The sequence below is a fragment of the Astyanax mexicanus genome, chromosome 6 (assembly GCF_023375975.1).
Source record: "Astyanax mexicanus isolate ESR-SI-001 chromosome 6, AstMex3_surface, whole genome shotgun sequence".
In the NCBI taxonomy this organism is placed as follows: domain Eukaryota; kingdom Metazoa; phylum Chordata; class Actinopteri; order Characiformes; family Acestrorhamphidae; genus Astyanax; species Astyanax mexicanus.
In genome coordinates this window covers 42,529,871-42,554,511 of record NC_064413.1, presented here as the reverse complement: position 1 = coordinate 42,554,511, position 24,641 = coordinate 42,529,871, and the positions used below count along the sequence as shown (strand labels likewise).

The window sequence follows — 24,641 nt, the reverse complement described above, 5'->3', positions numbered from 1 at the left end:
CCTGAAGTGGTCGTTTCACATGCATGGTTACTTCCGTGTCCCTCAGGCAGTTAGGTCACTTGAAGCTTCCGTGTTGTTTGAAGGCTACCGTGGCCGGAGAGCTGTGGAGATATGAGGTCCATCCCCGAGGATTTGACTACGCTTGTCTCAGGTAGCGTTAGCTCCTTTCACTGAGGGAACTCAACAGCAGCAGCCGTGGAAATAACAGTTAGTAGTTTACAAAATGGGTTCAAATATAGCAGCAGGATTAGCGCGTACACACATTTCAGGGTTTTCTGGCAGAAAAGAGGAAGTTGAGAGCGAGAGAGAGATAGAGAAAGAGCTGGAGAATGAGTGGGAGAACTTATAAAATAAGTCTGAATGAATTTGCAAGTGCTTGAATTAAGCAAACAGGGCTGAGTGGCTTCTCAGATCGGTCATTGTGATGCCATACAGGGATTTATGGTTAACAGTAACCTAGTAACATTAGGGTTTAGATAACGTTATTTCTTTGTATGGGTGTAGTTAAGAGTTTAAGGCTCAGTTTCAGGAAATATACCCAGCTTGCACGCAACCGACCTTCAGCGTTAAAATGTGGTTGAAATATGATTAAAGTAATGTCTGTTTAATGTTAAATGGTTGTGCAAAGATTGAAATTTTAACGTTGAATTAACATTATGTCCTCAACCTTCTGCCTTTTGAATTAGCATTTTACATTTCATTACCATACAATTTCTAAAACGGCTGGATAGAGGGATGACAAGTGGTTTTATTACTTTTGCAGTAATTGCTTTTTAATTTGCCACCAATTCTTCGCAATACTTGGGGGTGTGTTCATGTTCTATTTGTTTTACTGATGTGTTTTTGAGATCAGATGTTTAGTCAGGTTGTTAGTGGTGAGTAACATTTATACTCAGCTTTACTACAGTGATGTTAGCTTATTGTAACACTCTGTTGACCATATAGGATTGTATAGTTTTAGTGAGCTATGGTATATTAAAGGTTGAACGGGCAACGTTGCAACAATGTTGCCATATCAACGTTAATTCACTTTTCAAAATCAACACCAAATCCAAGGTTAATTTAACCATAACATCAATGTTGATTCAACAATGATTCAGTGTTGAAATGCCAGCTGGATATTGTGTGATAATATGGTTTAATTTAATTAATATTGTGGCAACTGTTTGTTGAGGAATATGATACATTAGGTTGTGTGGCATTCTAACCTCTTGCACATAAACATATAATTCTTAAATGGTCATACTACACTGACTCTCTTTCTCTTTTTCCTTTTTTTCTTTCTCTCTATGTTAAGATGTTCTTAATGCTAAGATGCTAAGGCACTGAATAGTCAATAGTTTAAGTCTAGTTTTAACCAATGGAAAGCTTTATTTAAATTTTACTTTATTTTTAAGGAATAATGTGTTTTCAGATTTGGAGACCTTTCTGACAGATGTTCTGAAAGCTGAGAATTTGAGTAAGAAGGCTAAGGAGAAAAGGGATGCTTTTATCAAGAGGATCAAAGATGTGAAATCCAGGTATGGGGATGTATCAACAATATACTTTATTTGCTTTGCATATGTTGATATCACATTAATGTATCATATGTATTAAATTGTAATCCTGTTCTTTCTCAATTTTCTTTTTTTGCCCAGTTATCCTCAAGAATTCAGGGATAAACGTAAGTTTTTGGTTGTGTCTGTTTGTATCTAATACAGTATATGTATGGAAGGGAGGCAGACATTACAAGAATAGGGAAGTTAAGAACTGCTTCCTATTCCTAACTGCATTCACAATTCATGTTCTGTACAAACTTAAACATACAAGATTGTATACAATTTAATTATGTACCTTATGTAAGCTAAACGTAATCTTTGTCTATTCATAGTCTAATGTGAAACTGAATGGTTGGGGGTCTCTTGGGCTTTTTGTAGCAGCTGGCTTTTGCTCAAAACCAAGATACGATGACCTTTGTCTAATTGTGGAGCTCTGTGAAGCTAGATAGAGGAAGCTGATGTGCTTTCATAGGCACCAACCGAAACCCCAGTGCCTCTTTATCTTCACTAAACAACTTTACTAAGTTGCGTTTAGAAGATACATTTTTTTATCTGTTGCATTTGTTTGTTGCACAAACAAGTATCCTACGAGCACTACAAACAAATTGTCTAAATATATCATACATCTGGTTGCAATTTTGTACACATTTTGTGCATAAAATGATATACAGACATTTCCCCATACTATTGGAGAGCAAGATTTTTAAAATATGAAAACGGTTGATGGCACTTTCTCATGTGTTCCCGAGCTATTTGCACATATTTCCCCATGCATTGTGCTATGTGCACATATGCAAATATTTCCCTAAACAGATTCTCATAGTTACCTGCGATATTCATTTAGTTGTAAGAGCATGGAAAGGGTGGTATAACAGGTGCACAATTTACCCATACACTACATTTGTTTAGCCAAAATCTATGCAAAGTATTGTGTCTTTTGAATGTGAGTATGATTGGTAATAGTTGATCGCTATTTTCTCTGCCAATATCAGTTTTAGAAAATAAATACTGTGTGCCTTTTGGCATGTACATTAAATTCTCAGAACAAAACACTGCTCATGAATTAATCTTGTACCTCGAGCACGCTAAGAAAGCTGAGCTCGTTGATATCTGTCTCCTCCAGTATGAAGTGGAGTGGTAGGCTTGCTGTTTGTACAACAGTTGACTGATGATTACTTTATCATGCAGGAGATGAGGAGTGGGATGAGCTTGAGGAAGCAGACAGCAACAATGATGGAGGTTCGTTGCACTCAGATCGTATGGATAGGGATGAAGACACAGCATATGATGGTGAGTATGACAGTAATGGCATTATACACAGTTTGCAGGTGTAAGTAAACTAAAATGCCTTTGGCCACAGGTAGCATATGTTATAATAAAAACAAGAACACATATTTTCACCGCTCCTACCTTCTAGCACTTTTCTTAAGAGAAAAGGAATGTTTACAGAGTTGCATCTTAATTAATTTCTGGATCATATCATAATAGATAGGGTACATAAGGTAATTAGGGAAATTAAACTATTAAACAATTACTTACTTGTCAGATTATAATGCCTTTTACAGTTAGTTTTAGTAAATTATTAAAATTACTAAAATTAATTGTCACATTTTAAGTTTAATTTTGTAAACTGCATGACAGCTGTACAAAAAAGTGTCATCATCGTTGGGCAATGTTTAGAGAGAAGAAAGAAAGGCACATTTTGGTGTAGAGTGTCTTAAGATGGTTTTAAAATTATTTTACCACTTTACCAAATGTAATGTTTTGTTATTCTAAAAGAGAAGTTCTAAAATACCCATAACCCACTTATAAAATTAGTTTGTTTTATTTAATAAAATAGACATTCTTTTTACCATATTAAATGTGTATAGCTTCTATACTGGTTGGATTTTCTGTTTTGTGTCCTTAAAAATTATGTTTGCAGGTTTGTGATTTATATTTTATCATATTTTATGTTATCCACTCAGCACTGATTGTTCTTCATCACTGTATATACGTATGTTGATGAATGGAGGATTTCTACTATATAAACCCTTCTAACAGTTTATTTTTGTACTTTTACTCAATCATATAAACAAAAACTAGGATTACTGGTTTAAATCCTGGATCATGCTGCTTACTATTAGCAGCAAAATCTGAGAGAGTTCAATAGGCCTTGCTCTCTCAGGGGTGGGTTAAAGGCATTTACTCCCCACATTAGTGATAGATACAGATACATAGGTACTTTATTGATCCCAAAGGAAATTTAGCCAGTTTAGTGTGTTGTTGGTCAGCACAGCCGTCTGTTGCCCAGTGATGCTGCATTAGCAGAAACTGGAAAAGAGGGAAATACTTCACATGTATCAGTGGAGGCATGTGCTAGTCTTCACCTTCCTACTGTTGGGGCATTGCTAGTGTTTGGGTGAGATCATGTCAGTGAAGTTTACATCATTCACCCTTAAAATGGGGTAGAAATGAGGTTTAAATTATAAATAAATTAATTATTTTTATAAATATGTAGATTTCTATATTCAAAGAAAAAAGTGATCTTGTAGACCATCAAGGTGCTCAATCATACCATAAATTATGGCACGAGGCTCAAAGGCCATGTAATATTTATTTTTTTGTTGAAACATCCAACCAAATTTGTGGCAATATTTGAAGAAAATGTATGCAATTATGCTAAGTTGTTTTATTAATGTGAGTTTAACTGAGTATAACACTTTTTATACACTTTTTTCACTCAAGTATATTTGTGTTGTGAGACAAATGGTGATACAATAGCCAACTCCTTTTTTTTAAATTCAGAATAGTACTTCACTATTTTTTCTAGTCGTGTCTGTTTAGCTGATGAATGAACTGTGTACAGACCACACAGTCCACAGAAATTACAGTAATGGGTGGTCATCAATGCTTTTATTGCCAATACGTCTCTTGCCCATAAGAAAACACTGTACTCCAGTGTAGCGCTCTTTGAGTACAATGCCTGTTTGTCTATCGTCTCTCTTCTAACCATGTTCTTCCTTTCCTTTCTTTCTGGGAGTTGTAGAAAATTACATGAGCTAAAACAATGGGTGTTGTAGCACAGCAACAGACTCAGGAATGACTAAAAAGCACTGGCGAGACTGAGCGCTTCTTTTGTCTGTGCACCAATGCTTTATGACATGAACCTCAGACAATGCCGCCCACAGCCAATGTCATTTCAGTCCCCCGGTTTTATTAGGCACAGCTCGGAGTGCCCTATTGGATGAGGCTAAACCAAGGAAAACAACCCATAAATCTCACACATTTCAAATCTTGATGCATTTCTTATCACATGAGCCACTTGTATGTTCTGCCACCATTGCTGAAGCATGCAGATAGATGTTACAGTGTGTATGTGTGGGTTTCTCTGTGCCTATTATGTGCATCTGCATGTCTGTCTTTGTGTGCCCGTCTGGCTGTTTTGTGTGTGTGTGTGTTAGTGTTCTGTGAATTTTACTGCCCTGGAGCACCGAGGTGTTTTATAGGCCCTTTTGCCCTCTGTCTCCCTGATAGCACATCTGCTCTTACACCCTGGAGAAAGTGCTCTGAGCCAGCACTACTTTTCAGGAATGAAATTAAGTAAACCTAAAGATTAGACAGGCATTTTTCCCCCTGTTGGCTTCTCTCCTATCAAAATGAGCAACTATTCATCCTGATTAATGAACAAAAAGGCTGAAATATCTTCCTAAGTATAAATATGTTTGGAATATATTTTTGAGAAAGTGGCCATTATTGCCAAGCCTAGTCACATTAGTAACATGTATCACCAAGAGGCACTGAACTTCTGCTTTTCATTTGGCAGGGCTTTTTCTTCTTGCACAAAGTAGTATAAATACTCACATGTGGCTATTACTGCTGCTTTTTATTCATGTGACAAAAAAAACAGCTAATGAAGGAAGTAGCTATCAGCCCACTCACTAAACGTCTTGTCATGAAACTTTGTCAGCTTTATACATGACAACTCCAGATCTCAGATAATGACATATGCTGTGTTTTGTTTATCTTGATATCTTTAAGCTTGTCTCTAGACCATTGTTAAAAGTAGTAGAATATGAAGATCCACCAAAGCATAGGTTTATCTTTGGTGAACTTTTAGTGCACTACATAAAAATATTTGCTTGATAGTTAAAATGTTTAAATGTCTAAATTTCCATGTGTGTCTTATTAACTGCCTGGTTACTAAATGGTTGCTTGTATGCCTAAACAGAAGACTCATTTGTCTGGTTTATTCTCTGCATGCTGTATCTCATGGCTCTTTTGTCTACTGCAGTGATGGTGGTATGAACATTTTATCTCAAAGGAGGCCATTCATAAGTCATCTATCTTCTCTCTCATGCTCAGTCAGCCATGCAAATAGAGAAATAAACAACTCGGTTAGGTGGATCTTGCAGGTTTGCAATGCAAACAAGGGATGCATATGTGTTGCATTCCATGGGGATTGCAGGGGTTTAAAAAGTACAGCCTTTCCCAATCTACTCAAATAGGACAAACCATTGTGTGTGATTTGCTTTTTGCTGCACTAAAAAAAAAAAACAACTTTGTACCACATGTTCCCCAATGTTTTCTTGCTGACTAAACTTAAAACATATTAGGCCAGTTTCACGGATAGGGATTAAGCCTAGTCCTGGACTACATGGCATTCCATTGACAAAGAATATAGTCCAGGACTAGACTTAATCTCTGTTCAGGAAACCAACCCATTGTTGCTCAGACATTTTTAAGGCGTTTTGCTTAAAACAACAGTCTGTTAGTGTTGATGAGTATGTATAATTGCACTGAGCATTGTGAAAAGCACTTAAAATGTGCATTGTGCTGCAGTCTCCATTTAACATGGTTGAATATGTTGATTTTAGCAACATAGCAATTTTGTCACACTCTTTTTTTTTTTATCTTTACAGCTCTCTTCAGTTCTAGTTGTGTGTTTCTTTGATTTTTTTTGATGTGTTAAAGAATAGATGAGGACAGGTTTTCTCTTTTGATATCTCCATGTTTGCAGTAGTTCTTGTATCAGCACCATTAGAAGCATCACAATTGCTCAGGTAACCAGCAAATGTTGTCATGGCCATAAAACAACCCCTGGATGACCTACCAGAGCACTCTATTTTTAGAATGATTATATTTTATATCTTAAGTGACTGCAATTGTGATGACACTGTTTTCCAAGACCTATGTATTGTTTTTTTTTCTTCAGGAGCTCAGCAGGCCCCTCCCGTGGCAGCCCAAGATCTCCCAGCTGTCTTCAAGAGTGGCTACCTAGAGAAACGCAGGAAAGGTGGGAAGTCACAGGATATGTAGGAACATGATCTATGTTGGTTGGACTAGACATTTTTTAGACTAGATTTAATAACTTGAATGTAATATAACTTGTAATTCTTGTCTTTTGGCAGACCACAGCTTCTTTGGCACAGAATGGCAGAAGAGATGGTGTGCTTTAAGCAGCAACACATTCTATTATTATGGAAGTGAGAAAGGTAAGATCATATTTGGGAATTAAAACTTATTCTAATTTAAATAAAATTTCCTTCAGACTTAATATTTATGTGTGATAAATCTGCTATTATCTCCTCAGATAAGCAGCAAAAGGGAGAGTTTAACATTAATGGCTACACTGTCAAAATGAACAACACCCTGCGCAAAGATTCTAAGAAAGACTGCTGCTTTGAAATATCCGCTCCTGACAGACGTGTTTACCAGGTTGGTTTCATATACGGTGGTCTGCTAGTCTTACCTTTACCACCTCTGTGAACCACAATGCAGTCGTTTCTGATAACAACTATGTTTAAGACTGTTACTTCATAGCGAATTATTACACCACCTGCATTTGCTTCCTCTAGTTCTGTGCCGCCTCTCAGAAAGAAGCAGAAGACTGGGTGGAACAGATTGGCTTTGTGATAAAAGGTGGGATTCGTATTTTGATTGGCTTGGTTGTTGTAGGGTTTTTGTCACAGTACCATGTGGACCAACCAATAAGCTCATCTGCACTGTTTCGTAGATATGGAAGGCGAGATTCCTTTGGAGGAGGAGCAGGAGACCTATGATGATTGCTTACCTCTGAATGCAGCAACTATGCCCGAAGCCATTGATGACGACATCTATGAGGAACTTCCTGGTTTGCCATTTTCAGCATTTGCTCTGTTTTGTTTTGTTTAAGCAGAAGATGAGATCATAGATAACTAATACACAAGGCCAATGCTGCTGTTTTTAAAGTTTCAGGACCATTAGACTATGCTAAAACTTAAATTCCTAATGCTTAGGTTGGCTTGGCTTGTTTTTCTTATTTATAAATGAATCAAGCATGTTACGTTAAATATAGGCATTTCTGAAAACAGAAGCATTTCTTAGTGGAGAAGGGATAAAATAGTGTATTTAATGATGGCATTATGTTGGAAAGACCATCCCTGCTAAGCCTAATAACATATTAATTCTAAAAACTGGGGTGTCGGGTCGCTTTTCACAGTAGTTCTTCTAGCCACATCACATGTCTTCACGTACTTATGTCACACATACAGCCTTTGAAAGAGGATTCAGCTCAGTTTTACTGAATGTGAGCGGTTGGTGGAGCAATGGAGACCTCAGAAGAGAAACCTCAGTGCTTAGTAGCTCATTTACTCATAGTAAAACCAAAGTGTATAGTTGAAGTGAAGTTCCTGACTGAGTGCACTCTCCCTCTCTCTGACTGAACATAACCTGGAATTAGATTCCGCTCTGAAAGGAGACCACATCACACCCGCCCAGTTTCAAATGATTCTTCTGAACGCTTGGTGCAATTACCCATTCTCACCAGAGAGGGCCTAAATCCCAAAAGTTATGGACATCAGCAGAGTCTGCATCATTAAATTTCTAAATAGAATTGTTTTAAAAACATATTGGGTTCAGACTTTTGTTATGGCTTTTTGGTTAATAGTAATTTAATTCAGACTTACAGTGACTTATAATGACAGTATCTCAAGTATTTCGCAACATATTTACAACCTTTTTAGACCACTTGGTGCCACTTTTTGTCTTGTCATTCTCCCCTGTAGCTTTGAGGTAGATTTTGAGGCAGTTCCTCTAGAATGATGAATTTCCTATTTTCTAATTTTCAACCAACACTAAAAATAAGAGCATGCCAAGCCAACTAAAACATGATAAAGTGACAGAGCATGGGCTCATGATCCTACATCTGAAATAGGAGTACTAGTCTTTTGTATAAATACAGTATGTATGCATACTGTATTATATGTACACCATTGTGGACACCCCTTTCTAAAAATGCTTTTAGCAAGTTTAAGTTCTAGTTTTTGTTCCTCTCATATTGATTGTATATTTACTGTCTTAGAGGAGGAGATGCCTGTTCCTAAAAAAATAGCACCAGAGCCGACCAGCAAACCCCCTGTAGCAGCACCTGTGACAGGTAATTACACTGAGGCCACCAGGCTTCTCCATGCTCTCTCTGCCCTCCAGATCTTTTCTGCAGTACACTCTGTCCCTGTATGCTGGCTATCAGAGATTTGCCCTGACCTTTACCTGCTTTCTCTGTGCTTCTGGGGTTTTAATCCGATGCTTTAATAAAAGGCAGAAAGAGATGAGTGGAAAATGGGTGGATGGATGCGTGTGTGTGGAAAATGGGTAACAGAAGGGCTGAGAGCCAGAGAATGAGTGATGAGGATTGAGGTGGTGGAGGGACGAAAGAGACTGAGTGGAGGAGCAAGGGAGGTGAACTGAGAGATAAGAAGAGGTGGATGGATGGTTTGAGAGAGGTAAACGGATTGGCTGGAATGGAGCTGATGACATTAGTAGGAGGGTTGTCTGGACCACAGGAACCAGCTGGAGGAAGATAATGGGCCCTTTGGAAGCTCTTTGAGGTTCAACAGCATTGAACTGCTGTCAGCACAATGTTGCTTTCTGCATTTAGTGAATTGCAGGGCTGCAACTTATGTCATTCTGCTTATTGATTTTAATGGAAAATAGGTTGCACATATTGTACAATCATACTAAATATATTATTTAAAATCTGCAAAAACACTTATCAGTTATTAATGTTGTGTTCTTTTCTGCTGTCTGATTTATGTTCGTCTTCGCTGGGATTCTGTGGCCTTGTCTCAGAGCAGTGTGTGCCCTGGCGAGTGTTGGCCACTGGGCCGAGCTTGGTAGGCACTGTCAGGAAGTGGAGCAGAGGGGCTGCCAGTGGCGCGCTGTGGCCCTCCCTGGCCCTCTGCTCTCGGCTCACAGCACAGGAAGTCCTGCTGACAGGAGCCATGGCTCAGGCAGGATCTCATGACAGATGCTTAGGAAAAGAGGCCAGCTAACGCAGCAGAGACAACCATGGTGTTGGTACAACAAAAAAGGGCTTATAGCTAGTGCCATAAACCATGCATGATGGGATCTCGCTTGCCCTGGGCAAAGCATTAGCTTGGTTAAATCAGTTTGATACAGATCAAATTCTGACAGCATGGCGTTGCTTTCCAAGTTTTGTCATTAGTGAACAGCATACTTTTACGGTTGGATTTATCTGTTTATTGTATTTGTGGCTGGAAAAAAGGCATTAAATCAGTGAATCAAGCACTGATGCCAGTAAACTTGTACGGCTGCCTTAACAGACTTTCAAAACAGAAGATGAGGAAAGCTTTCTGGGCAAGACTTGACATGAGAAAGGAAGTGCACAGTTGTGAATACCTTACACATAAACAGTTGCATATGTGATAAACGTATATGCAACAGAATCTATTTAGATGCAGTTCTCTATGGCCTCAACCTTTATATTATTCTTATAATCAGGGCTTTACAGCTATATCTAGATCAACCTTTATATTATTCTTATAATCAGGGCTTTACAGCTCTATCTATCTTTATTTATCTTTAGTTTATTTTCTTCCTTAATCTTTCTAGGATCTGTAAAACCATCTAGTGAAAGTCTTAAATACTTTTGCTAGACCATCTGATAATTGAGCATCTGCTGTGCCAGGGAAGCATGCAGCACTTTTGTCTGATCTCTCAGCTGCAGAACAATTGTTGCTCTCTTCTGCCCACTGCTGGACATTTTCCTGGGAGTGTGGTTCTCACACTTTCTAGACCTCAGCCCACCCATGATCAAATAAAATTTTCCAAGTCCCCTCCTACTGGGGCTACTGTGTGGCCCATTTTGCTTTCATTTTTGTTATTTCCATTTTTGCTTCTGGTCAATGCAGTATGCCTACTGAGAAATCTAGGGAAGTCTGAGACAAATGGGAAATAACAGGAGTGTGAGGCAATGTGAACTACAGTATCTATATGGCACTCCCTTGAACCTATTCATCTGCTATTAATCCTAATGCAGAAACTATTGGGAATTGTTAAGTTCCACAAGGTTCTGTTGTAGGGCCCATGTGATGTGATGTTATTAATTATATGACTGTAGTTTGCGAGTGAAGTATTGCTTTGTGTACATGCAGAGTCTAACTGGCTAAGCACTAAAAAACAAACATAATCTAAAATTATATAAATTACAGATTAAAAACTTTATAGATTGCAATTATTTTTTTAGTAGATGAAGCAAATTTGCTTAGGTCATCTGGCGCATCACCTTGGGATGCTTTGTCTATAGCTGTTTGTGAACCACTGTAATAGTTCTCTCTTGTAATAGTTTGTTTTGAGTGGTGAGAATGAGCTTTCTTCTTAACTAAATGTTTGAGTCTCTAATATTTTTTTTTTTTTACATTTATAATGTTTTAACAGGGTCTTAATGCTTAAACTAATATTCTCATCTTCATTTTGTACCTATAATAAGATTGCATGAGTAATTTGGTGTTTTTTAAAAAAAAAGGTTTTCCCTTTCTTAGCAGTAAATAAGAGTACAGACTACCAGAACTACTTCCAGGGCTTGTGGGACTGTAATGGAGACCAGCCTGATGAGCTGTCCTTCAAGAGAGGAGATGCCATCTACATCCTCAGCAAGGTATGACAGCAGACTGTGTCTGAAATTACTAGGAACGCCTGCAGGAATGTTGATAGTGGAGATAGCAGATAGTGGAGATAGTAGATGATGAAGAAAACTAATGGACTCAGTGGTTTTCAATCCTGCTCTACAAAGAGTTATCCTGTTCTGCATGTTTTAGTATTTCTGCAGCTTTAACACTTTTAACACATTTTAACATTTAACATTTAGAGAGCAAGGAAAACATCAAGGCCTGTACTCCAGGACTTAAGGTCCCAACCACTGCTATGGATAATCCTTAATTTTTTAAGAAAAAATAAAAAAATTCCACTAATAAATATTGGTGCTTGCAACAAATTCTGCAGGTTTAGCAATTATCAACTAACAAAAGTGGCAATGCAAAACACTTAGTAGAAAGGAACTGGGCTAGAAGTAGACCAGAAATTTATAAAATAATATTATTATTATTACTGTCATGCAAATACCTTTCGCTTCTTGTCTCCAGAATGCATCTGTACATGAGAAGGAAGAAAAATCTTCTTAACTTTCAATGGAAGTCAATGTAAAGCTATTTAATTCTGATCTATTTTGAGAACATTTCTGTAAGTCAATTCTTCCAGTTTTGATACAGTGAGAAGAACATTATGACGAAAGTGCAGATACTATACATGTATTGCCATGCAAAATCCCTGTAGTCCATTTTATTAATTTCATGATGGCTGGACTAATAGAAATGCTCCAAAATTATTTTAATTTCCACTAAAAAAAAACAAATTTTCTTCGCCTTTAAAGTCGCCATTTTGGAAATACAAAGATTTTGCCTGACAGGAACTATATATGCTTAAAAAATAACTATTAAAATATAATTATATGATATATAGCCCTCTGTATATATAATATCTCACAGTGTTTTGCATGCTAATCTGAGGATTAGTGTTATTGGTCCAGCGCTACAGTCTGAGGGCCTGAATGTCAGACTGAGATGAACCTTCTCTCAGCGTGCAGTGATGGGATTAGTCTTGTCACTGCGGAAACTGTTTTACTGCTTTTGGCCTGGAGTGTGGTGGACTGGCAGCCTGAAGCATTCTGCCACCTCCACTTCTCCCTCCGCTGTGTGCATGTCTGTGTGTGTGTGTGTTTCAGCAGTTGTCTGCTGGGAGGCTTAATGCCATGTTCGGTTAGGGCCGTCGTCCACAGACCTTTAGCATGGCTCCGTTCCTCCCCCCTCGCTGTTTGTCTTTAATGCCAGGCTGTGTTCTCAGGAAGCTCTGAATCCAGCTCTAGATTTGCACCAGGTGTGCTGGAGAATAACTTCCCTTACCTGTCAGCTGTGATGTGCAGGCCAGCTGTGCAGAGCCCAGTGTGGAGTTTTGGACAGAGGCTAAGAGGATTACCTTCTAGATAACCTTCAGGTTACCATAACTTAAGGCTAGCTTTACTCTTCCTGCAAATGTTGCTATTTTGCCTTTGGCACCTTGATGTGATATTTTTTTCACATGATTTAAGGATAAAAGTATATTTGTTTTAGTAGTTTTAAAATAGGCATTATAGTTGCAAATGCAGTCAAATGTATTATTTTCGAGCTTTATGTCTTTTTAGTTTTTTTTGTTCTTTTTTGTATTGTTTCACTTTTTCTTATCGGATCATAAAAGGCCACAGAATTTTTAAATTTTTAAAAAGCTGGGCGATATTGTAAAAATAAAATATTGATATTCTTCTAATATATGAGTAATTATTGATTGTCATTTAGCTCTCAAATAACAAGAAAAAAATGTTTGATTAATTTTTTTTAACAAACATCACCATATAGATTATTTATATCAAATATAAGCGAATTATTGTTTATTTAAAACGTTTAAGGGTGTTAAAACAATGCAAGCACAATAAAACTAACGTAAAAACAAAAGTTTAACTTAGTTTTTTTCTTAAGAATAGCAAGCAGCTCCTGACAACCTTACAAGGAGCTTTTATATTTTTTTAAAATATCCTTTTTATATTTCAGTTAAGGAAAAGTGCAAAATGTGATAATCACTGCCATATAAAATAGATCTTTGCAGATTTATAATAATGTACTTGATTATTCCATTTTGAAAATTGTTGAAAATGTAAAACTTTATTTGATTAATCTTTCAGCACTTAAAAAAAGGGTAAAGAATCTTCTCTTGTCCTTGTATTGTTAAATGTTGCTTGGGCTGAGCTTTATTTATAACCCCAGTTGTTAGATGCAGTATGTATGACTGTACTTACTTGATCCTTAAATGAGTTATGACAAAAACTGTTAAACAACATTTTTAGTAATAATCCCGGACTTAAGTCTGAGCTTATACTTTTTAAACATGGAGAACGAGGCCTTAGGCACGGTTAACAAAAATGACACTGTGAGTGTTTTATGCAGGCTTCTGGGCATTCCTTAGTTCGTTCTCATTCTTAGAATGATCCTGCAGGAGAGACAGCGGGTATGCATTAGCCGCATGTGTAAAACAAGCAAATGTGGCATTATGAAGTGCACAAGAAGTGCAGAGGACAGCTCATTTTCAGAAATGTCAAAAAATCCATAATTCCTGATGGATGTATATATGTAGCATGCCAGTGGGGCAGAAAATGACAGAATGGGAGACTGAATGAGCTTCTGTAGCTTTTGTCATTTTAAGAGCAAGTCTGCCATCTGGTGGCTGAAATGATGAAGAATTTTGTTGAATAAGGCAGACTTGAGACTGGATTTGTAAAATCCATATAGTCCATATTTAGTATTTTAAGTATTAGTCTTAAAATTAAGAGGATACATCCTGAAACATTTAACATTTACCTTACAGTTATATTGGTATAATTTTTATATTATATAATTTCATAATAATAGTGGACAATTTAAGTTTATTTTTCTTAATTCTGACATATCATACATAATGCTCACCAGCTGATTGTGTGTTTTCTTAGTTACTGTTACATTAGATCCTGTTTATTAACGTATTTAGATCTTTAGTTGTTGTTAATATGTAGCCGTTGAGGCTGTGAGTGGTGGTGTGGTGTGTTTTGCTGTAGCTCTTTGTACTGAACTCCCTTCCCCCCAGCTCCAGCCAGGATGACCATAAAGCTGGTCTGAGTTTAGTGTACAGCTGTGGCTTACAGCCAATTGAGTGCAGTCTGGAAAGCAGACTAGTGGGGCTATTAGTGGCCATGCTCCTTCTCCTTGGCCATGCAGCAGCTGCAGGACCCCCCACCCCCTTTCCCTACTATTACCCAGTCAGACCACAGTCACTCTGAAAGGGTATTGACCATCAGACCAGGGGGAGGTGTCAGGGCCCTAAATCACACGCACAGACAGATAGACACACACAGACACGGACACCCACACACACACACACCTATGGGTCAAAGCAAAAACATGTGTTTAGTTATAAGTAGTTTAATACAGTAAGTCATTCATGTTGAGTTACAAGATTTTGTAAATACAGAAAGTTATTCATCGTTTTTATGTTAGTGTTTTTTGCAGTGATTGTAATCATAATATTATGTATAATAACTAAAAATTGCATTAACAATATATGAAAGCTGTTAAATTCAATATTTATTTGTTAGTTAATTAGTTAGTTGAAGGGGGGGCAAAAGCTATTTTACAGTGGTGGAGGAGGGGTTAAAACTGTATGAAAGAAACATTAGTTTATATTCAAATTAATTTAATAATAGAAAAAATTAAAACTAAATTAATTCATTTTGTTTTGTAATAGTTTTAAATAATTAGATGAAGACATTCGATGAAGGTCTTGAAGCATGGGCAGAAACTTAGAGTTTTTAGTTAAATTAAAACTAGCTAAATATAGTTTAATTAGATTTGTTGCAATTCAAGAAACAGTACATTTTCTTCTATTATTGATGTAAAATTGTTTAAAAGATACTGACTTACAATTAGATTTACAATTAGAATTGATTTTCTTTTTTTAATACAATTTCTCCCTTAATCATTTTCTAATTAGAAATATCCTAAAAGCAAACTATTCATGTAACATGCATATTTGTTTTATCTTGAGAATCTGCTAATTAATACTCATACCATAACTGTTACCTACTGTGCACTGGCCATTAACACACATGCATTAACCAAACCTCATGCATGTTCTATGAGCAGAGAGAATTAATGGGTACCCTTAATGCACTGCACTCTGTTATGTGAATGATTGGTCGTTATCAAGTATTAGCTGAGTGTTTGTATTTGTGTGTGACTGCATATGTTTAGACTTTGTGGTGGTGTTTTGGTGGAGTGTGAGGTCTGTTCTCTTTTCCTGTTGCTGTCTCACTTGTCACACACGCCTGCTAATCTGCGAGTGCGGCCGGCCTGCACGCACAGACACACATTCGCACACCCAGAGGGCCTTGATCACCAGGGCGGCCCGAGGCACCGGCTGATGCCCCTGTCAATGAGGTGTGGCTGTTTCAAAGGACAGCTACAGGAAGCTTCCCCTTTCCGCAGTCCACGTTCACTTCCTGAGCTGGTTCACATGGTCTGGACAACTGTGCTGTTCAGTTATATGGCACTCTGTGTGAAGTCCTTCCTCACCACCTAGAAAAATAGGGGTGGAAAAATAGAAAAATTGATGATTTTACCTTTTTTTTAATTATTTATTTTTTAATAATTCTGATTTGCACCAAAGTAATTACATTAAAATAAATTGTGTGTTTCGTTTAGTCATTTCCTATAGATGTAAAATAAAAATGAATAATTAAAAACCCTTAATGCACATCTTTCCACCTCTCAGACTAAGACGACGAGACTCTTCTTTATTAATGAACCAATTTATAAATTAGTAAAGGTTTTCAGGTCCCCACGATATTTCAGATATTGCTAAATGCATGCACGTAATTAAAAAAGGCCTTCTTATTCATTGCATTACATTACTCTTATCCTTTCTCCTTATTTCTCTCCCTCCGCTGTTATGATCTCAGTGGAAGAAAAATGACACACGTTCCTTCTCTCAGAAGACAGACACCGCACAGTGCTGTGGGCCAACCCCTCAGTAATGTGTCTACCTCTCCATTACAGTACATGTCTGTGGGAGCTGTCAGCAGCAGCATTAAGCAGCCTTGTGTTTTATAGTCCGATCTGCAAGCAGAGGCACTAAGAGCTTCGCTGGCTGGAACCGAAATCTTTACATCTGTCCCTACTGCACACCCGGAATCACTTAAGTCCTTACAGGTCAAGTGGTGGGCCGCAAAACTTCATATTTAACTTCTGCACCAGTATGATGCAAACCACATCCCTGATTCCCTGCCCTGCAGAGAGACATTTACTCATGCAGCGAGGCCTTCGGACGAGGATGGATGGAGGGCAGGTATCTCGTCTGCTGTGCGGAGATCAAAGCCTGCTGGGCTGGAGAGAAGGGAAGCTATAAAAGTCAGTCAGCACCACGAAGAGCCAGCTGCTGTAGAATGCTAGATTATGCTAGATGGGGATATTTGGGGGTCATACCCAGTTTCTGAAATTAAGTCCAGCCTAGTTAAAAACTCTATTAAAACCTACAGTAAAAGCCTTGTCTACACAACACATGAACATTGTAAATACACTGCCCTTTCAAATTGCTGAAAACTTTACTTTCTTTCAAAATAAAAGGTTCTAGCATATATTTTTTTAATTAGTAAAAATAGTATTTGCATATATCTGCAAACAGATAGGTAGACGGACAGTTTCATAGAAGTTGGTCATGGACTAAATTTGAACTTTAAATGAATAATCTCAATTATAAAATCTAGATTTTAACACAATTCCTTTTCTATTCCTGTGCATATTTTGCTTATTGTAACTTAAGCATAAGATCACATAACGTATGCATCAGGCTTGTTCCTTGGTTCCTTGGAAAATGTTGATGCTTAAGAATGCTTCTGATGACTCTTCATGAAGGTCATACAGTATTTTGTTCAGGTGTCGCTGCACAGTAGAACAGTGCATCACCATTTTATAGTTTGATCATTTTTCCTTATTCTCTATTGCAGTATTACAGGTGTTCTGATTGGCCTTTTTTAGCAGTCAAATTGGCTGCTTCTATATTGTTGCCTTTCCTATTTAATTACTTTTTAAAATGTTGACTGTTGAAAGAGGTTTTAAGGAGGTTTGAGAAACATTTCTAAAGTTTGGAGATTTGCATTGTCTTTTTTTTCTTATGATGATGTTGAACAAGTCTAATTAAAGTCTTAATTAATGTTTGCATTGGTAAACTAAAATAATGGAAAGTTATTATATATTCTAAAAAAATCAAAATAATTGTGAGCTTGCTTTAACTGTTTTGCCCTGGCTGCCAGTGCTATGTACTTCAGGTGACCTGATGCTGACCAGTTCCCTCCTGTCTGCTGGGAGTCTTTGATTCATGTCTCAGCAAAATTTCACTTGGTCCTCCATCCTTCATAAGTCCTTCCTAGGTCACTCGCACTGTTCATCCTCTGCCACCTCACTTCTCTTCTTTTTTTGGCTATGTCCACTTCTGATTTCTCTCTCTTTCTGCTTCACTACTCGTACTCAGCCAGCGAAACCTTTGTCAGAAACACACGGCCGATGATGTCAGCCCAGAATCTGCTTTTTGTAAAAGTGATGCAGTGTGTGAGAGAGACACTTGTGTCTTATCTTTTTGCTCGTCCATGCCACGAGTTTGCAGCTGAGCATCCATCTTAATAGTGACTCTCTGTGGGAAAAGCAATCTTTTTTGACAAACCTTATGTGGTTTAAATATTTTTAAGGTTAAAATGTGAAAAAGATAATGTGTTTTTATGGAAAGTTTCATATATATAGTTAATTCTAGAGCAATTTTAGAGTATATCTTTTGGCCCAGAATCATTCACACAGTTAGGAAAGTAGCTATAGTGTTTAAACGATGGGGAAAATGCAATGTAACATGATATCCTTTATGTCCTTAGTCCTTGAAATACAAAGCCAAAGAGCAGATGAATGATATAAGGGAGAAAGAAAGAAATTGTAGCAGAATAAATCAATGAATAAATAAAAATTGACAGCTGACCACCTTAGTTACCAAGGTTTTGCCCTGGTATCTGGTCATAGTGATGTTACATTACAACTCCTGAAGTGTTTGAGCAGCCTCCACTCAGCTGAAATCATTAAAAATAAAGCTTTTACTTTATTGTGTGTGTGTGTGTGTGTGTGTGCGCTCTTTCCCGCAGGAGTATGATACCTTCGGCTGGTGGGTTGGGGAGATGAAAGGTGTGATTGGCATTGTTCCCAAAAACTTTCTGACCGAGATGTACATCCTCTGAGAAGCTTAATGTGTAAGTACCTAATAGGAGGTCTCAAAATCTTTAATGTTTTTTTTTAATATATATATATATATATATCTTTTCCTAATTGTTTGATGTAGGATCTTCTCATGTTTTCAGTTTAGTTCATTTTATGTTAATTGTTGCTGATCAGATCATAAACAGCCACAGCTACCTAATTGTTAGGTAGAGGCTTTTCAGGCAGCTAAATGTGAGTGGGTTTGTGGGGTATAGTCCCAAGTTGTTAGGTGCAGGATTTTGTCATTTTCCTGTAATATTTTGCTTACATTACTGAGAACACAAAACACACACTCGCTTAAACTGTCATTTTTTTGTTGTTGCTTTCTAGGAGCATCTGAATATTGCTGAAAATGTATCCTCTCAACCAAATGACTTTTATGTTAATTCCATTGTGTTTAATGCCAGTATTTCCTCTGCTTAGTTCTGCACATTATCCAGACTAACAAAATCCATCCATACAAAATGTTTGTTTGAAGTGTGCCGATATTTAATTTAATTAATTTATACATATCAGCTCTGCTGGAATTGAACAACACAAAGAGAATATGTTAATGTTTGTATATTGTATTTAATTTGTGCTTTGAAAGATAAATACATTGTTTGAAATAAAGCATTGTGAAATGTGTATTTGTTTGGCTCTGTGTAGCGAGAGGGTTTGTTAGGTTTTCAGTCACCAGGTGGCAGTAGAGGTTTAGTTTTATGATTGCAGTCACAATGCCTCTTTGTATTGACTTCAGATAAATGTCTTAATTTGATAAATGGTGTAGATATTAGGCGAGTCAAAACATCACTGCATATTTGCCTCACTGATTATTTCTGCTTCTTTCTCACTGATGCATGAAATCCAATTTTATCAGATATATCCTATTTTCTCTGTTCGTGCTTTGATTTGTACTAAAATTAACACTCGATAAAGGAAGCATCTGACCTTTTTATGCTCAAACATACAAACTAATCAAATAGCACTTATTTAGCTGCTGAATTGATTATCTTGTGTGGGAGAATTGCTTGGTATATTGGATTGTATCTTCATGGTCCACGCGCACTGCCGCAGTGGCGTCCACAGAATGTCTGGGCACTGGAGTGAAAAACTTAATTAACAACACGAGTCAGACCGTTACCTTCTCAGAATGCTCCCAAATGAATTGTTTCTATTAGCATATTAACTCATTCAGCCAAGCTGCATGCAGTAAATACTGAAGACATTTTAAATGCCTGATTACATAATGCAGCAATGTATACTAATGCAGCCTTGATGCCGAAACCTGTGTATCTAACAGACCTTGTCCATCTACGACTACTTAGGTTCAACAACAGTAAACAACATTAAATTAGTAATAATTCTTCAGTTTTTTTTTTTTTTTTTTTTTTTTTTGCTGTAAATCCAAGAAGATGGCTAAAGATGAATGGGTGGTTCTCTGTATGGGTAGAATGAGTTTAACATCGATAGAAGCATTGCTTTGGTTGTTAGATACCCAAGGAGTGGTCCACCTGCCAGTCCTGTTCTCAGAAACTGTCCAGACCAGCAGAGGACAACTCAGTTTGTTGTAATGGTAAAAATATTCATAATCAGTAGGCGTCATGTCATACTTCACACATTATCTCCTGGGATAAAAATAAGCAGTGATGTCAGTGCAGGAAACATAACAAAGTGGCCAGGAGGTGTACAGAGTATCCCAAGTAATTCTACCATTCAAGCTATATTTAGTCAGTTCTGGTCAGTGGTGGTCTGTTTCCAATAATTAACAGGGTGAGTGGGGTCATATACAGTACTGTGCAGCATTAAATAAGTTTTGCCTGTATGGTAGATGTGACTGACAAAATGGGCTGTACATGTGCTGTAAATACAAGGATGAAGCACACCACAAACCAGTAAATCACAGGCAGCTAGTTAGTCCACAGAATGTTTACTGATGTACAATCAACCTGTCTATTTAAAGTGTTTGTATGTTTCTGGTGAGAATGCTTAAAAAGTTTGCCCTTCTGATATCTCAGTGTTCACAGTTGATCTTGTATCAGCGCCAATAGCAGCACCATGGTTGCTCAGATAACCAGCAAAAGCTGTTATAGCAAGAAAAATATCCCGGGATTTTCAGGAATGGTAGCAGAAGCACACTAATGTCATTTATTATAATATTAAAAAAAAATCTGAATACTATATGATGACACTATAGATGAGTGCCTAAATAGGTATAAATCAGTTTATTACAGTTTTTATCCAATGCTAATGAATTTTGTTTAAAAATATTGTCCTTACTATGACTAACTTATCTCCACCTAAAAGGAAGTCAACATTACTGGAATTAGTGCATTTTGAATTGTCTTGCAATTTATGGTAATAAACTTCACACAACATAATTAATTGTGAAGGAATAATGTATATCTCTAACAATGCCAAAATGGTGGACAATTGATTTTCTTGAAATTTATGAAATTTTAAAAAATCATAACTGACATCATTACATACGTTTTTTCATCGTAGGTATGAGTGACTCCACCCAAAAGAAGATATCCATTTTGGATTTTTTTTTTATATATTTTAGAGACTAGTGCAGTAAAAACACAAAACACACCTGTACAGTACAGAGCTCAAGCTGTTGACTGTACAGTGCAGCACACTTTAGTGAAGAAAATCACTAAATTAAAAAATCTGATAATTTATAAGTTACCAGGGCCAGATTAATTTAATGCATTCAATTGTGCTGCAATATTACCTTTGTTAGATTTTGCCTTGTAGTGCTATGCCAAATCTGAGCTGAGACCATATTCTTTTTCTGACATCACAGTAATGCGTGTATAATTTAAATCTAGAGACTGACGGAGTACAAACATTTCACTTTGTCCTTAATTGACTTGTCAGTTCTCTTGGCAGGGTTTCTGTGGTACCGATTCAGAAGGCAACTTCATCCAAGAGGAGATGTTTCTACACATCTGAACACATAATTCATCACTCATACAAAATACTCCAGTAAAAATGAGTGATATAATGGCACAGGAAGTGAGCCTAACCCTGCTAATATATGCATCATGTTTTACAAATGAGGTATCACAAGGTCATTTATAGTTTTGAACTTGCTTCATGTTTTAACTGTTCCATAATTCTGTCAACAGTCTCTGCTAGATCTGCAGTGGGGGTTGTTGGTAATTACAAAAACAGTGGTTTCATGGAGTTATGAACTATATAGGGAACGTTCCTTGGCTCACTTGGTGGTTTTTGTGGTTTTCCAGCCTATTATAGATTGTTATGTTCTTTTTCCAGCTTTTGAACGTCATTTCTCATAGGTGTATAAATATAGCTGAAGTACCACCTGTTTATTTCTTTCTGAACTAACATTTCTTTACACAAGATGTAAGATGAAACTCTTTCACAACAGCCATTGAAATGTAGTTTGAGAGAGCAAGAGAGAGAAAGAAAGAGAAAAAGCAGCAAGTAGAAGAGAAAGAGTGGTTGTAAGACACCTGTGGTGGGAGGTGGGGGTTCATTAGTATGCATTATACATTTCTCTCCAGTTCCTGGAGACAGAAAAGGGAGGGTGGCGTGGGGGGAATCATCTGTCCCCCTCAACCAGCTCTGCATTTAGTTAAGAGACTGAAACAAAGGAGAGAACAATGCTATTTATTGTTACGTCTTGCAGTGAAAATTATGTAGATTATGTTATTTGCTGAGCTATTCATAACCATATACACAGATCAGACATAACGTTTAAATTGCTGACAGGTGAAGTGAATAACATTGATTATCTTGTTGTCAAGAAGCAGAACATATATATTAGGCAAAAAGTAAAAAGGTGATGTGTAGAAAAATGTAAAAACATTTGACTTGACAAGGGCCAATGTGATGGCTAGATAACAGCCTCAGAAACAGCTCAAAATCTCCAAAACATCAGACAGGTCTGGTGGAGTGTTTCTGAGGCTCATAAGGCCCATGGACATGCATAGTGAGCGAAGAATATCTGCTCAGATCTGATCCCACAGAAGATCTACTGTAGCGCAAATTACTGAGAGAGTTAATGCTGACTATGTCTGTGGAGTCTATGCCTTGATAAGCTAGAACTAGGGGTAGGAATCTCAGGGCATTTCACAATATGATATTATCACAATGCGTCACCCATGATAATAAGGACATCATGAAAAAATACTCCTAAATAAACAAATACCAGGAATTATGTATAATGTTTAGTGGTGCCAGCCGTAACTTTAGAAACTTGGGAGTTTAGATTGCATATGTATGAATAAAAATATCAATATTTGATTGATTCAATACGATACAGTATATCACAATATCAATATATTGTTCCACCTCTATAGTCAGAACTGATTTGGTGGTTTAAAGGTGAGTTTAGCAAGAGTATCCAGTGGAGTGGAGGTGTGTCTGGTCCTGATTTAGTTCAGAATGAACTCACATTAATTATTAATTTTTTTCACACTTTAATTGTTGGTCAAAATCAGAGTACTGTGCCTTATGGCCCTCAAAACTTCACTCAACTTAAGCAGGCAGCACTGTGGACATGGCACAAAACACCCCCACATCAAAGAAGACTGTATAAAATGCACAAAAAGGTATTTTAAAATTAAGAATTACATTTTCCTTAATTTGTAATGATGTTTATTCAAAGTAAATCTTGTTTTACAGTGTTTGTATGAAATGCATACAACTATGCTGTGGACACAGGGGCATGTTATATAGAAATTGACCGATGCACCACAAATAATTGGAAATACACTGGTGTTTATTCAATGTAATAGTGAAGCTTTGGTCAAGTGTTAAAGACAAATATTCAAACCTTTAAAAGTAGGCTATAGACAATTCAGCATAATACTCAATATCAGCATTAGTTTTTTTTTAGCTTTATAACAGAGTGGTTTTGGCTATCCCTAGTTACTTTATTTCTTTATTACTTCATATCTTCCTCTCTCTCTAGCTTTTTCTGTGGGCTAGTAGCTGTGGTCTTCTTTTATAGGGCCTGGGAGGGTTTGAGGCAGCAGATGGGCTGCCCTGCTGTGTGCCTGATTGAAATGCTGGTGCTGGAGCGCACTCCTAACACAGTCCCCAGCTCCTGTCAGGACCAGCTAAGGCAGGGAAACAAATCAGCCTCCCAGGGGCTCTGCTGCACAGAACTGAACTCTGCCAGGGGCAGCAAAGGCCTGCCCATCCGAGTCCTGCCCATGACTCCAGCAGCACTCACAAACCTGCTCGTTGCCTCGGCTGAGCTTTTTATTGGGCATGTCACTGCTCGAGTCTTCATAGACCTGACATATGCATCACACTGATGGAATAAGGTATGCCAGGTACATCTGTAACGTTACATACAGCAGTCCTAAAAAACAGCCCAAATGTATAGCTGTCATTAAATGCTAAGATAAAAAAAAAAAAATATATATATATATATATATATATATATATATATATATATATATATATATATATATATATATACAGAAATGGTGCACAAATTCCAGGGTCAATGCCACATTGCCTACTACTTCCATACAGTGACATATAACTAAATATATATATATATATATATTTAGTTATATGTCACTGTATGGAAGTAGTAGGCAATGTGGCATTGACCCTGGAATTTGTGCACCATTTCTGTATATACTAGTGCAAAAAATTAGAATATTGTATAATTATGAAAAAAGACTGTCTAATTTTCAGATATTGGTTTTATATTGCAAAAAATACATCACAATTTTGAAATAGTGATTTCTTCATTTTGAATGGCAGTGTTGGTCAAAATGCATATATGTGCATAATACTTGCCGCATAGGTACTTAGACATTAAAAGAGTAGGTCTGTAATTATCTAGGCATCATTCTAGACAAATTTAAGGTTTTTCATTCTCCTACATTTTTTAATCATTGAAACAAAGAAGATACTTTTTTTTTCAAATATTGGTTTTATGTCACAAAACAAATTAAGGCAGTGATTA

The 24,641-nt window shown here is 37.0% G+C and overlaps 1 protein-coding gene across 2 annotated transcripts; it reads left to right on the top strand.

Moving 5' to 3' along the window:
• skap2 (src kinase associated phosphoprotein 2) lies at nucleotides 1-19,315 on the top strand. Of its 2 annotated transcripts, none has more exons than XM_049480624.1 (13): nucleotides 1-151; nucleotides 1,415-1,520; nucleotides 1,638-1,663; nucleotides 2,727-2,828; nucleotides 6,733-6,813; nucleotides 6,929-7,012; nucleotides 7,111-7,235; nucleotides 7,376-7,439; nucleotides 7,534-7,650; nucleotides 8,860-8,934; nucleotides 11,342-11,454; nucleotides 18,592-18,696; nucleotides 19,034-19,315. In XM_049480624.1, the coding sequence occupies exons 1-12, from the start codon at nucleotides 112-114 to the stop codon at nucleotides 18,682-18,684; spliced, it is 1,026 nt and encodes a 341-aa protein (XP_049336581.1). In that variant the 5' UTR covers nucleotides 1-111; the 3' UTR covers nucleotides 18,685-18,696; nucleotides 19,034-19,315. The 2 variants fall into 2 exon arrangements, with proteins under 2 accessions (XP_049336581.1, XP_049336580.1); XM_049480623.1 differs by having other exon boundaries at nucleotides 2-151; nucleotides 11,339-11,454.
• The last annotated feature ends 5,326 nt before the right edge of the window (nucleotides 19,316-24,641 follow it).